The 13,827-nt window shown below is 38.1% G+C and overlaps 1 protein-coding gene across 9 annotated transcripts in view; it reads left to right on the top strand.

Moving 5' to 3' along the window:
• VWA3A (von Willebrand factor A domain containing 3A) overlaps positions 1 to 13,827 on the top strand; it is a 30,661-nt gene that overhangs the window by 5,853 nt on the left and 10,981 nt on the right. For all 9 annotated transcript variants that reach the window (XR_013184487.1, XR_013184488.1, XR_013184489.1 and 6 more), the window contains exons 9-26: positions 554 to 662; positions 1,052 to 1,117; positions 1,580 to 1,705; positions 2,447 to 2,585; positions 2,675 to 2,778; positions 3,016 to 3,096; positions 4,115 to 4,209; positions 5,186 to 5,305; positions 6,168 to 6,242; positions 6,906 to 7,050; positions 8,019 to 8,217; positions 8,655 to 8,725; positions 9,714 to 9,854; positions 11,243 to 11,342; positions 12,331 to 12,441; positions 12,793 to 12,890; positions 13,039 to 13,191; positions 13,693 to 13,801. Coding sequence is in view for 6 of the 9 variants with exons in the window: in XM_077186948.1 (XP_077043063.1) it covers positions 554 to 662; positions 1,052 to 1,117; positions 1,580 to 1,705; positions 2,447 to 2,585; positions 2,675 to 2,778; positions 3,016 to 3,096; positions 4,115 to 4,209; positions 5,186 to 5,305; positions 6,168 to 6,242; positions 6,906 to 7,050; positions 8,019 to 8,217; positions 8,655 to 8,725; positions 9,714 to 9,854; positions 11,243 to 11,342; positions 12,331 to 12,441; positions 12,793 to 12,890; positions 13,039 to 13,191; positions 13,693 to 13,801 (2,042 nt within the window). In the remaining 3 variants the exon portion in view is untranslated. The remainder of the gene's footprint in view (positions 1 to 553; positions 663 to 1,051; positions 1,118 to 1,579; positions 1,706 to 2,446; positions 2,586 to 2,674; positions 2,779 to 3,015; positions 3,097 to 4,114; positions 4,210 to 5,185; positions 5,306 to 6,167; positions 6,243 to 6,905; positions 7,051 to 8,018; positions 8,218 to 8,654; positions 8,726 to 9,713; positions 9,855 to 11,242; positions 11,343 to 12,330; positions 12,442 to 12,792; positions 12,891 to 13,038; positions 13,192 to 13,692; positions 13,802 to 13,827) is intronic.

Genomic DNA, 13,827 nt, shown 5'->3' with positions numbered 1-13,827 from the left:
CAGAAGTTGATACTGGGTGAAAAATCCCTTAATTTCTGTCCCTGGCAGAAGTGTAGCTGCAAGGAAAAGTTTTTACTAACCATCAGAGCTCAGGAAGTGATAGCTGTGTGGGACACTAAGTTCTAAACATAAAACAAAGTTTTACTTTCTTGGGTGCCTTTGGAACCAGGATATCCTTGCATACCAGAGCTGAAAGGTTTTCTGTCACAGTGGCCAAAGCCACAACTCCTGATCTTTAGCTTTCAGGGCTAGCAGGGAATACTTGAGAACATTTCATTCACAAGCTGTTCTGAATGGGAATAGAATCCTAGTGGGTTTGTTATCATCCAGATTTTCAGGACAGAACCAAGCTCCAGTAGTGACATCTCAGTAATGGTTGAAAGAGGGAGGGAAAATCCCTCCAAAAGCATGATAATGCTAAATACCTAAATAATTCCCATGGTTTATTATTTCTTTCCCAGTTTTCTTTTCTATATCTTCTTCAGTATGGCCTTTTTTTTCCCATTTGATTACTGCCATTGTTAATATATTTTTCCTTTTCTTTTTTAATCAGCCCTGATCAGTCTTTTGAAATATTATGTGATTATGCACAGCAGTGTACACTGGGGAGAAAAGTGCAGATTCACACTGTTACATATGATTGCAGCAACCCTGCTTCCCTTGTAAGTCATTGTGGTAATACTTAACTTCCTGAAGTGCATTGTTTTCCTATTCAGTTGTAATGCCTTCTCCCATAAACTTGTGGGGAAGGTAAGCCAGAGTTCTTGAATTAGTGTCCTTTTCAGAGCATATTTGGACACATGAAAAAAAATGGTTTGGAGCATCATCTTGTAACTTGCTTTACTCAGTTACTTTTTCAGCCATATTAAAATAAGACTGGTAAGCAAATGATGGAAACATAATTATTTTGGCTTTCTCACTACATGTATCTCAAATATTCTTTTTCTGTCTCTACTGAGAACTAAATAACAACAAGCCACATTATCTTTGATTTGACTAACTTTTGATATCAAGTCAAAGTAACTGTTTCCCTTCCTATTTTTATATGTAGGCACTTCTAAAGAACCTTGCAGAAGCTGTAAGAGGCCGTTATCATTGCTACTCTTCCCAGGGAGAGGTAGGTGACAGGGACAGAGGCAAAGCATTTTTATTTCTTGCTGATGATTCTTCACTTTGAGAAGGTAAAATAATTATCACCTGAGTAGAAATTGATAGTAAGAATTGGTGCTGAAAGTTTCTGTCATAGAAATGCTGAGGATGTGCTCAATAAACCTGTGGTTAGTTCTTTCTGCAACTGAAAACATTCCCTAAAAGTGCAATAAATTCTGCAGGTTTTGTTTGCTGACTTATGGCTGCTAAAAGCAGTGGCTTACTGTAGAGTGATTCAAAGCAATAAAGTAATATCTTGTTTATAAATTATTACTAATTTATATGCAGAGCATTAGATACATTTGCACTCAATTTTGCCATGCCAGGCAGTCTTGTATTGATGTTTGCACAGTAAAGTAAGAAAGCTGCTTTCAGCTGCTGTTTGAACAACAGTTAACTTATTTTTCCCAATTTGTTTTGATAATTGCAGAATTTTGATAGCAGTGATTTTCATCTGCTACTTCAGGAAACCCAGAAGGCTAAGGACCTACTCAAGAGCATCAAACAGAGTTTTCAAAGAAGAGTTGGTGGCTTGCTTGGTAGTAAAAGAGCAGATGTATGCATATTTTTATTTTCACGTGTACTTTGAATAATTAGGGTTAGAAATTTTAACTGTCCACAATATGAAAAAAATTGTATGATTGATCAGGTATTTTGATATGTGAACTTTGAGTATTCTCTATTGAAAATTCATTGTTAAGAGCAAATTAAGAACAAAATCAGTAAAGGAGACATTTTGCTCAGTATTCTCCACAATGCATGAAAAGAGCATTGTCCTGTGATTGGAATGGGGATCTCAGGAGCATTAGCCTAACTCTCTGCACAGCCATATAAATGAAGTTCCAACACTCATTTCAATTGGTGAAATGATATTTACTCCTGTGTGATTTAGTTGGACATTTGAATCCATTGCAAACTTAGAAGGGCTTGTCTTGGTAGCACTGTTATACAAGCCTGGGAGGAATTTTTTTGTGAATAAAATTTCTAATTATATTTCCCCTCATCCTTCCTATGCTGTACATATTATTTTTTTCTTTCTTCCAACCTCATAGTTACTAAGGACTGTGTAGACTACCTGTGGAGCAGAAGTCACTCTGGAATGACTTAGAAGGTTCTGTATCCCCAGTAAAAGCCCATTTTTAGGAGGACCCCTGACAGCTACTTTTAAAGTGTTTTGCTTGTTGGAATCCCAGCACTTTAATTATGTTCACCAGGATTCCATTCTGGATATTTTGAATTGAGGGTAAAAATAAATTATGTTAAAACTTGCAAGAGCTTTTCTTGAAATCTCTTTTAGGTTTCCACAGCATTTGCAAAACCAGCAGCTTCTAGCTTCTTCCCAAAGCCTCCAAAGCACAAAGCACCATTAGTTATTCAAACACCAGGCATCCTGGCCAAAAGCTCAGCAGACTGGTTAAAGACATATGGATTGAAAGGTAGCACAGAAAGAAAAGCTTAACAGGTATGAAAAATAAATAAAAGACAGACTGTGTGATTTATTTAATGTATTTTTTTCTTCCTATAGCTAAAAAGTTAGACCTTTATCAAGTTCTGGCTCCCAATGCTTTCTCTCCTGTGGAAGATTTTGTACCTATTCTTAAAAAAACAGTATCATCAACTCTACATGAGGCAAGTGAGGAGGAACTTTTTTCCCTGGGTTTGTGGGGTTTTTTTCTTTCTATTGCTACATCTTTCTAATTTAAATCAGTACTTTATAAGTTAGCTGAAATTCTACAGGCTGACATTTGAGTCATAGATTCAACTCAAATACTTCATGTCATTCTTAAGAATGACCCAGGAAGAAATTCCATGTTAGTCTGTCTTATGTTGGGTTCTGTAAACAGTTAACTCTCCCTGTCCTTCTAGAAAGTGATGATGCAGTTTGAGTGGTATGATGGAACTGTCAAAAATATCCATGTTGACCTGCCAGTATTGTACAACTATCAGGTGAGTTGTCTAACATGATGTGGCCTTGTCAGGGCTAGACTGCCATCTAATTATTCCTCATTAATTGTCTTGTTAGCTAAGTACTGCAGGGATTTGTGTGCAGACAGCTGCCCATGTCAGTCTGCAGCCACTGGATCTCTGACAGGCAGGGGGGATTGCTGAGGATTTCCTCCTAGATCAGAATGCAGATCATCAGAGACTGGGGCAAGTTTAATGAAAGAGAAGCTGTCTGGGCATGTTTGCTACCAGGGTTTGCTATATATTGGTCTTTTTCTTAGTCCTTTTTCTTTCCCACTTCACTGGCAGTCCTGACAAAGGGCTATGGGAATGTTTCCAGGCAGGGCAAATAATCCATTAAAGTGGGAGTGATGTGAAGTCTGTGGAACTCTACAGCCAGTCCAAAAGGAGGGTGTGAAGTGGCTGAAATGAAAAGCAGCTTCTGTGGCTTCTTGCTCACTGGGAGATGCTTGTGTTTTGTGCATGCTAAATTATAGTTCTGTTTGTGAGTTCAGTGCCCTTTTCTAGCTTGATATGCCCTCATGTAACATCTACATAGACTTGGAAAGGTCATGTTGAACAAATTACCTTAATATCAAATGGATACTGTTAAAGAATTACATGTGTTTGAGAATATTGTGTTTATGTTAAATGATGTGTTTTGCTATGAACACTGCCTAAAATGCTATTGAAGAAGGGGTAAGCTTGCAAAAACTGTATTGTTAAAGCTCCTTTTTTCTTTTCTTGGTATGCCTGAACACTGTTTTGGAATATGGTGGCAAGTGGAAGAGTGAAGTGGAGATACAGACCTTTAAATTCTTTGTTGCTTTTTTATCACTGTATGTTTTTTTCATGGACTGTGTTCTCTTATCTGTACTTAGAATGAAATGTTGCTATCTAAATGAATGAATTTTATTTTTTTTTCATTACTATGCTGTTATGTTATTTCTCTCCTAAGCATTTGGCAATAAAAGACTTGAACTTTCTATTTCTAACATAAATTTTCTTTATTCATGCATAGAGGGTCCTTGCTAAAATGGTAAAAATCTATGAGAAACGAATTGACTGGCTATCTATTGCTAGCAGAAGAATATGGGGAAGTGTTTGTGAAAGAAGGTATTGTATTTGATTTTGGAGGTTTTTTTGTGAGTCTTAATGTGTTTGAGGAAGGTGTTTATTTACATCTTGTCTGAGGCCTTACCCAACCTCAGTTGCACATTTGCTCTTTTTCCTGTTTGCAAGCCTTGAATATGGAGTTTCAGACAGAAGGAGGGTAGCTGAGGCCCCTGTCACTAGAGATTTTCTTACTCATTGATTAAAGACTGAATTAGCCCATCTGGCCACTCTGTTGTGCTGGGAACCACTGACTGTCCATCTCACCTGTGGGTCTTTCCAAAACTACTGCTCCCAAATTATCCTGTGTCCCTTAACTGTGACCATCTTGCATTGTCTCTGCAAGCAGGACTTAAACCTGACCGTGCTGAGCAGCTCCTCATTAACCCTTCCCTGTAAACAGGAATGTGCTCATAGCATCAGTCAGTCCAAACCTGAGCAGCCACTCTGGCACTGATGAGCTGAGAGAAACCTTCACCATTTTGGAGTCATATTCCATATTACTGTTCATATTACTGTTCCATTCATGCTCCTGAAATGCTGGCTGGGAAAGGAGAGTCAAGTATCCAATAACTCTCCATGTGGTAAACATCCACACATTCCAGGAGGAAGAGAAGGGGAGAAGCATTTTGGGGTTCAGGAGCCATTAATGGCTCCTTAACAAGTACCCTGATTATTCCATAGTTTAAGAAAGACAGAAATTTCCATTACTGTTCCTATTTTTATTTTTTAAATGTCACCTAATGTGACATTTTTTTGTTTGCAGATTTTTTTAAAAATACCAATTCAGTCTTTATACATTTTGATACATAGGTAGAAGATACCAATACCAATTACCAAATACCAATTCAGTCTTTATACATTTTGATACATAGGTAGAAGATACTTTCCCTGACAAGTTACAGTGCACTAAAGATAAGAATACATAATTAAATAATACTTTTTTCTTTTTTTAATCAATAGCATTTTTCTTCTACAGGGTGGTTGTACTTGTTGATGTATCAGTGACAAACTCCACCTACATCTCTCATATCCAACATTGTTTGCGACTTTTACTTGAGGAACAAATGTCAAATAAGGATTGCTTCAATATTATAGCGTAAGTCATTTTTAGGAGTCTTTTAAAACAACTGTAATGCATTGCAATGAAAGAAGTATGCTGAGAGATTAGTTACTAATAGGCATATTTTAGTATTTAATGTTTTTAGTGAAGTGTTTGCAAGACTAGCACTGATTGGTCCTTATTGGGCAAGTGCATGAATCAGATGTGTGGAGACCAGATTAGTAATTAAAAATCACTTTTTTGGCTGAGGGTCACTGGAACTGATAGCATCATACCTGTAACAAATACTCATCCTGCTATATTGTTCATAACAGTATTAATTCACCTGTCAGAAAGACACCAGAAGAGCACTTTGATGTCTCAGGTACCATAACTGAGAGCACCCTTTAAATTTTACAGTAACTCCAATACTGTTTAATATATTATAGTGGTAAAATTCTGAACTCAGCACTGGCAGGCAGAAGGCACAACTGCTGGGCAGGTAAAAGTAAGGGCCAGCAGCTCATGGAGTTCCTGACAATGTTGCAGTGTGTGCAATATCCTGTTCAGCTGTCCCAGTTCCATCATATTCCAATAGGACATGGTGTGAGAACAGAGCCCTTATCCCACAAGAGAGGTACAGGCAGCAGCTGAGGGTTGGAGTTCCTCTTGCATAGTCCTTCCTCTGAGCTTTTCCAGCTCATGCAGGATCCTATTCAGGAAAGAAAATCAAATAAACCTGGGGTGATGGATAAATGTGGATAATTGAATGGTTTGAAATAGAAAATAGTTGGCATCAGGCAGTTTTATATCTGTAATACCCTAAATGAGATTTTTCTTCGTCTGTGAATTTATTTTATCTTTTTCTTTGTTCTAAACTATAATATAAAAATTAATTGCTCTTATCTTTCTGTGAAAGATTTGGGAGTGACATTGTGCCTTGGCAGCAGGAACTGTGTCCTTCCCAACCAGAAAACTTAGAAAAGGCTTGGAGGTAGGATCACATAATTATCCCATGTATGTGAATTTCACAGAGAAAAATTGCAAACAACTTAAAAATTGTATAAGTTTATCATGTTCCAAGAATAGGCTGCCAAATTCTACAGTGATTGTTATAGTGGTTTCAAGTGAAAATAGCATTGTAAAAGTTAATAAGCTTGGGGTGACTTTGTTTCATATGTATATATAATATATGTGTACACAGATACAGAAGTGTCTGTATAAGGAATGAAGAGGTTACATGAAGAATTGAAAACTGCTTCAAGTTCAGTTGGGATGTGAGAGCCAAACAATGGGGTTTTTCCCACAGACTTAGGAAAACAATCCCAGGTTTCTGTTTGTGGAGTCACATCTCCTGTGTTCTCATTATACCTCTGGTTTCATTTCTGTTTCTCTAAGTTCTACTACATTAATATTTTTCCATGTAAAATTAGGAGAGAATTCTTTCCTCTTTATGCTTTGTATCTTACTTTAAAAACTAATTTTCCATGCTGGCAACCAGGGCAAATAATTTGTTGCATAATCTGGTTTTGCTCTCTGTCATTTTCAAAAATTGTAGACTCCAAAGCAATGTTATTTAAGACACTTCTCTTCATTGCTTTGAGCAGAAACAAGAGCTTTTGTCTTCATTCTTTGAACTGTAAACATCTTGGTTTAGGTGGGTGTTGAGCTTGGAGTGCAAGGGCAGTAGAAATGTCATGAGTGCACTCAGAAGAGCTGTGGAAGTTGACTTCAAAGACAAAGATAAACACAAATCACAGGGACTCTACCTGCTGACTACTGGAATACCTGATCAGGAAACAGTGAGTGTCATCATAGGCAACTTTTCTCTAAGTTCCTATCAAAACTAATATCAACTTTATTTTTCTCTTTTTTCACCATGCCTTTTTGCCCTTATAGCCAATCACAGTTCATTGGCAGAATATTCCTCCTTTACATACCTAAGGCAGCACAACTGTCAGGATCTCAAAACTTCCATTTCTATTAGTTAGTCAATGTTAGTCATATTAGTTAGGCAATTGTTAGTCATGGAGGAAGCAATTATTAATTATTTATAGAAAATTCAAGACATGCTTTTAGGTTTCCGTTCCCATTTGAGCTCTGGGCATCATTTTGCTTCAAATTTCTAAGTTGGGGCAATCTGATTTTTTGTAATTTACCATTTCTGTACAATTCATGTACAGAGTTATTCAAAAATACAATACAATCCAAATAATACAAAATTATTCAAAAATAATTTTCCAGTGGAGCTCCATAGCACACTCTGTAGAGACAGCTGCTGTTTTTATCCCAGTAATCCCTTGCCTGGATCCATGTTTGCACTGACTGTGCTCCATGGCCATTAAGCTGTGTGCACAGCCTCAAGTTTCTACATGTTTGCAGTAAGGTGTCTCCTCCTTTTGTTACCAAACCTCTGGAGATTCTGGGCAGACCTAAGAAATCATTAAAGCCATATGGTTGCCAAGAAAAGGAGGGACAAATGGACAGTTTCATCCTGCTTTGCTGCAGTGCCCAGCTACACTGATGTCCACAATCTCAGTCTTTGGTTCCCAAGTGCACCCCAGCTCACCCCTTGCCTACAGCAGAGCTGTTGTCCCTGCAAGCAGCGATAGTGACAATTCTGTGACTGCACTGCCCTACTCAGGGCACGTTCCTGTTCTGGGCTGCTCCAGCTGGGAGCCCCTGTACATCACTCAGGAACCAGTGGAGTAGATGGAGCTTGTCTGAGGTAGAGGCTCCCCCCTGATGTTTCTTTCTCTCTGTCTTGCAGCACACAATCAGTGCTTATGTGGCTGAGGCTTGTGGAGGTTTGGATTTCCAGCTCCATGTCTGTCTGTTCAGTGTAACAGAGGCCACTGGCTCCAGTGGGGTTATTCCAGCCCGCTATGCCACCCCCAGGGAAACTGCCAGTGCTTTTAAAGAAATTGTACAGGCAGCCAGTGGGAGATTTCACTGGTTTGGAGAAGCAGGTATGAGCAAAGGAAAGTCAGCACAGGCTTCTTTTTCATTAATGAAATAATATTCATTAATGCTTTTTTAACCCCCAAATCAAGTAGTTTACTTTTTTAAGATATGCTGAGAGCACTGAGATATAAACACAGGTTATAGTTTTATTGAGACTTTCAACCACTTTGCAGAATATTATAATGCAGCCTTAATGAAGGAATTTGTTTGGGTTTTTTTTTTTCTGTTTGAATTCGCCATTTTCTGTTCACCTTTTTAAGGATGCTTTAAAATATGGTTATTAATATGATAAGTCCAGATGATCAGGCTTGCAGGAAACAAAGGTTTTTTGATTCTCTGCATTGGTATTTAGCATGTGGTGTAAATTGTTGTACATTTTTAAAAATATTTACTTTGTACACTTTAAGAAACCCATGATAATTAGCATCTATTTGATTATCAGGTATTTTTGAAAGTGATGATATTACCAGTATTATATCTGAAATGGAAAAGGCAAAGAACTACTCCCAAAAGGTATGAATTACATAGAAGTTTTTAATTACATATTTCTTCCTTAAAAAAATCAACAGTGCTTGTTCAGCTGATAATTCAGGAGATTGGACAAAACCCTTATGATGAGCAGGAATGTTCTAGAGTGTGAGAATAGTGACCATAAACTATGGACTAGAGAGCAGTTTCACCATAGCACTGCAGTGACTGGTGTTGGAGTAGCCAGGATTCCATACCAAATACAAGTTTACAGTTCAAGTGATTCTCCTTTGTGTTGCCAATCCTGTGATGAATTCTTTTCAAATAAATTAATTCTTCATTATAATAAAGTTATAAATGTTATATGCAAATAAATAACGCTACATTCTTGTAAGTCCCACTGTAGGAAGGGCTTGTCCTTAGCACAATGGCTTTGTCAGTTCTAAACCAGTTGTTTTCTCAGGTGTACTGAGGGTGCAGAACCAGACTGCATCTCACCATACTCCATGTTCATGACTTTTTTCCAAAGATACCCAACAGAATAACTGCAGCAGTATAGCCAGCCTGGCAGTGTGGTACCTTCTTCTTATAAAAGTGTGAGTAGAAAGAGATCTGCAGTAAGAACCTTGCCCAGAGGGCTGAGAACCCTGTTGGATGCAAGTCTGAGTCACAAAAGTTGGATTTTTTTAAAAGAAGAGCTGCTGGCTATTCAATGACACCTAAAAATACTTTGTTATCATGTTACAGTTGCATTTATTTGGTTCACCATCTTCCACTTTGTTCCAGTTTGGTTTGTGTACACTGCTGCCTTTTGGTTTAGTCTGTTTGCCCAGAGCAGGAAGGGTTTCCACACAGTGTGTTTGAGCAAGCACAGCCAAAGGGGTTTCTGTTCAGTTAGAGGTGTTAAGCATTGTCAGATAGGAATATTATTTATTATTATTATAGCAGTAAATACAAAATACCTGTCTTTGAAATGTCATTTCCTTAAATTCTTTGTATCTGAATTACTAAGCAATGTGGATTTCCATTTCAGTGTGCATTCCTGGTGGAGTCCTTAAAGCAGCGCTCAGGAAATCAGTCTGTGAAACCCCTCACAGCAGAAGGAGACTCAAATGTGCTTATGAGGAATGGGAAAAAAAACCCACAGAAGGTGCCATCTCCTAAACCCACAGCTGTGAGTCTGCCTGGAATGGTTTGAAGGGGTCCCATTTTTAATATGCTGTGTGTTAATTAAAGATCCTACCCAGCTATTGGATGTTCCTCTTCGTGAGAGAAGGGCTCAGCTGAAAATTTGAAGAAATTAGAGCAGCACTGAGATAGTACTTTGATTTTGTTTGCATTCAAAATGCTCCATATACAAAAAGTGCATCATGCTAAGTAATTAATTATAATGGAACCACACTGTAGTGTCAAAAGGTCTCTAACTAATCCTTCCTCTGACCTTAAAAATAATTATAATGGAAATAAAGGCAAAGCAGAAATGTGCTATACCAAATTACATCTATTTTGCAAGTCCTTCTAGAGGGTACTGAATATTATGATGGTCTGCTCATTTGCAGATGAGACAGCTGCAGCTCAGTAGCATGTGTGTGACCTCAGAGAGAGCCAGCATAAAACAAGAACAGGATTCAGGATTTGTTTCCTGCCTGCTGTGCTTATTTCTGTGGAGCTGCACTACTGAATCCCCTGGGATTTTGCTAGTGTTTGTTAATTTTGACTGTGTTTTGAGTAGGTGTGCACATCTGTAATATGCATAAAGGGCCAGTGTCTGCTGGAACTTTCAGTTCTTATCTTTGCAATGGGAATGGCATTGTAGGTGTGGGAATGCAGGAAATGGGAATGTAGGTGTGGGAATGTTGCAAAGGCTTTGTAGGTCTTCCAGGCTGTTTTATCAAAAGTGACATATTCTCAACACCTCTTCACAAATGCAGGAGAAACTAATTACTCAGAGATGTTAAGAGAGCATAGTTTTGTGGGGATTAAACTTGTAGAAAACGTGTCCGGGGTTGTCCACAGATGTTTGTGATATTTATAGTAGAGCTGTATGTTAAATTAGATGGCAGTTGCTTGAAGGCTCAGTGTCACAGCAAGTCTTATCCTACAGTAGGGTTAAACAAGTGCTTGTGCTGTTTAGCAGGCTGCTCAACCCCTAGAGGGATTAGCCAAACCCAAGGGAAATTACTGGTGTCAGCAGTAGATTTTCAATAGTCACTAAAATGCTGAGGAAGATACTAAATACTGTATTCTATAAAGCAAGGCCATTACCTCACTAGACTGCTCCTTCAGGTGGCAAAAAGGGTCCAAACTCCTCTCCCTGTAGGAGTTAGTCTTCAGGTTTATGGTAGCAGATGATATTGGCAAGAAAATTAAAACAGAGCCATTAGAGTTACTTAACCCAGCAAGAAACTGCAAATTAGTGTGTTGTCATGGCACTCTGTGGATTTGTAAAGGCCAGAGTAAAGCAGGAATTAAATAATAAAGAAGCTTAGTTCCAGGTTAGAATAATGCAGTTATGATCTATCTGAAGCACTTTTTACTTTTTTGTTGTTGTTGTTATTAAAGGTGCTTAAGGATGTTAAAGACACCCATGGTGCAGAGAGAAATACTCCTGTAAGAGCACTGGCATGGCGTCCTCCTAGTGCCAAAGCAGGAATTCCACCAGGTCTGAATGGATTAGGGGCTTTTTCTCTTCAGTTTCTTTTGGGTTTTGCTTAAAAGACAGTATTTAAGTTAGAGATTTAAATTAAGATTTTATAAACACCTGGAATTGTAATTTTTAATCAGATTTATAGGAACCTTGTTTTGGAATTCCTTTGGGATGAGTTTTAGCTGTAATTTACCTCATTTGCTTCTACACTGTGCAAGGAAGGAACTCTGCACAGCTGTGCAATGATTTCCAGCTCCTAGCATTGAATACCTGACCTTTATCAGGAAATGCCATAAGGCTCAGCACTTCAGACATTTATGATGTTATTACTTTAATGTATACATTGCAACTAAATCTGTTAGATCCCATTTTAATTACTATGCTGTTCCACTTCATTTATTTATGATCTAGTAATGAAGGAATGGTACAACAGCAATGTCAGGTTGTGTGAAGTGCTAACTCTCCCAACTGCTCCTGGTATGAAAGCTCTTAAACTGATTCCAGTTATTGCTGGTCCTTTAAAGGCCAATTCATTTTTCCTCCATTTCTTTTTTTTTTCCCCTGAGTTTTTTCTTTGTATCATCACTAACATTTGCAGTTTATTTTTCTTTACATTAAATTTGAGCCTTCAGATCTCCTGATGTTGATATGTAGCAGTGTTTACAAATATAGATTCATATTTGCATCTGAGGTTCTCTGTACAAAGTTAACTGGTTTCTCCAATAAATATTTTGTTTGTCCAAACCTCTAATTTTTTTCAAATTAACTCCTGTGACATTCTTCCTGATGGTAGTTTCATATTTGTAAAAGTTTCATTTCTATGAAAGCTGCTGCAGTAGTGCTGTAATATGGTTTTTCTTAATCAGTATCAAAGAAAATGAAGCATTTATAATTGTGGTAATAGGAATATATGAAGAGAAGAACAGGGTTGGGTTCTGCCCATGTAAGAGTTTTATCCAGCTGAGCTAAATTAATGGGGTTTTTATCTATTATTTACTTGTAGCACAAACAGTAAAAGAATGGCCTCAGACTGAGAATAAAGGAAAGACCAAACCCAGGAAGCAGCCAGAGCTTTCTGTGTCTGCATTTTACACTGAAGAAGGAAGAAATGTGGGTATGTGTTATCAGGATGGGATGGGTGAAGCCCTTTTCTTATCAGCACTTCTGTTATAAAACTGGCAGGATGGCAAGTCCCTGATAACCAGGGTGCCTTGAACAGTGAGTGGGAGAGAGTTTCACTTTCCAAACAGTGCTAAGGATTTTTACTTTAGATGCAGGTGGGTGGCACTTTTTTCCTGGTTTGGGGGGGTTTCTTTTGTCAAGTCCCTTGGGATCTTTTGGTTGAAGGTGCTCCAAGGAAAAGCCCTATGAACGTGGTTTAGTTGATTTGGTTTGGAACTTTTTGAAGGTGACAATTTTTTTAAAATAAGTGATTTTTTAGGTACTTTGTTCATTTCTGAAATAGGTACAATATATCAGAGGTATCCCAAGGCAGTGTGTGTAAAAAAATCTGTTTGCTCTGTCAAATTGCCAGAGGAAGAGGAAATCTGTTCAAGCAAAGAGGTATTTTTCTCCTTACTAATAAATTGCCATTTTGGAACTACCCATCTGAATTAATGTAAATGTTAACTGTGATTCTGTACAATGTGTTATTACTTAAACTGTTCTGATATTTCCAACAACCAATTGCTCTATTTGTTTGTCTTACAAGTGGCTGACCAAGTACAGTATTAAAAAGCTTAACCTGGAATTGCCCAGACTGATGTTTGGCCCAAGCTGTACCCACCAGAAGACAACTGTGGAGTCTCTGCACAAGAAAGTATCAGCAAAATACTGTTCTATCTTCCCCAGTGCAGAAATCAATGTAGGTTTTTGCAGATGTCAGGTACCTCATGATTGAAAGGCTTTGTATTTGTTTAGTGAGTGTTGATTGATGTCCCTGACTTTTCTCTCCACTCTTCTCTGATCTTTCTAAATCATACTTCCACTAGCAAGCCAGAGAGGGTCTTTTATTCACTGCAAAAAACCACTGAGCATGTTAGAAGTCCAAACTGCCTGTTCTTTAGAATGTATAGCATCTCTTCTGTTCATACAGTATGAAAAATAATTTTTAAAATTTAAGTCAAACTTATCAAAATCATGTTTGAGTTGAAACTGGGAAAATGTTGGATCTTGATTGTTTCAGTTTGTGTAATGACTGGAGAGAAGCATAGAAAGCTAAGTGCTAGCAACAGTCACAGAATTTTTACCATATTTGCTAAAAAGACAAACATCTCCCTGATGTCCAATGCCAGCCCTGCATACATAGCAGCTCAGCTCAGATTTCCTGAAGTAAGCTGCTCTTGTACAAACTGAATTCTTCCAGGGGGTTGTGAAACATCTGCAGTTTCAGCCTAGAGAACTGGAAACCTACAGAGAGCAGCTGGAGAAGGTGCTGCAGCGTTATATCCAGAGGGTGCAGTGGCTGCTCTCAGGTACAGTGTGCCCCTGGCTTCCTGGA

Source organism: Agelaius phoeniceus, chromosome 16 (genome assembly GCF_051311805.1).
Source record: "Agelaius phoeniceus isolate bAgePho1 chromosome 16, bAgePho1.hap1, whole genome shotgun sequence".
NCBI classification, from domain to species: domain Eukaryota; kingdom Metazoa; phylum Chordata; class Aves; order Passeriformes; family Icteridae; genus Agelaius; species Agelaius phoeniceus.
Note: the sequence above shows the minus strand (reverse complement) of the source record. Positions and strands in the feature narration are given on the sequence as shown.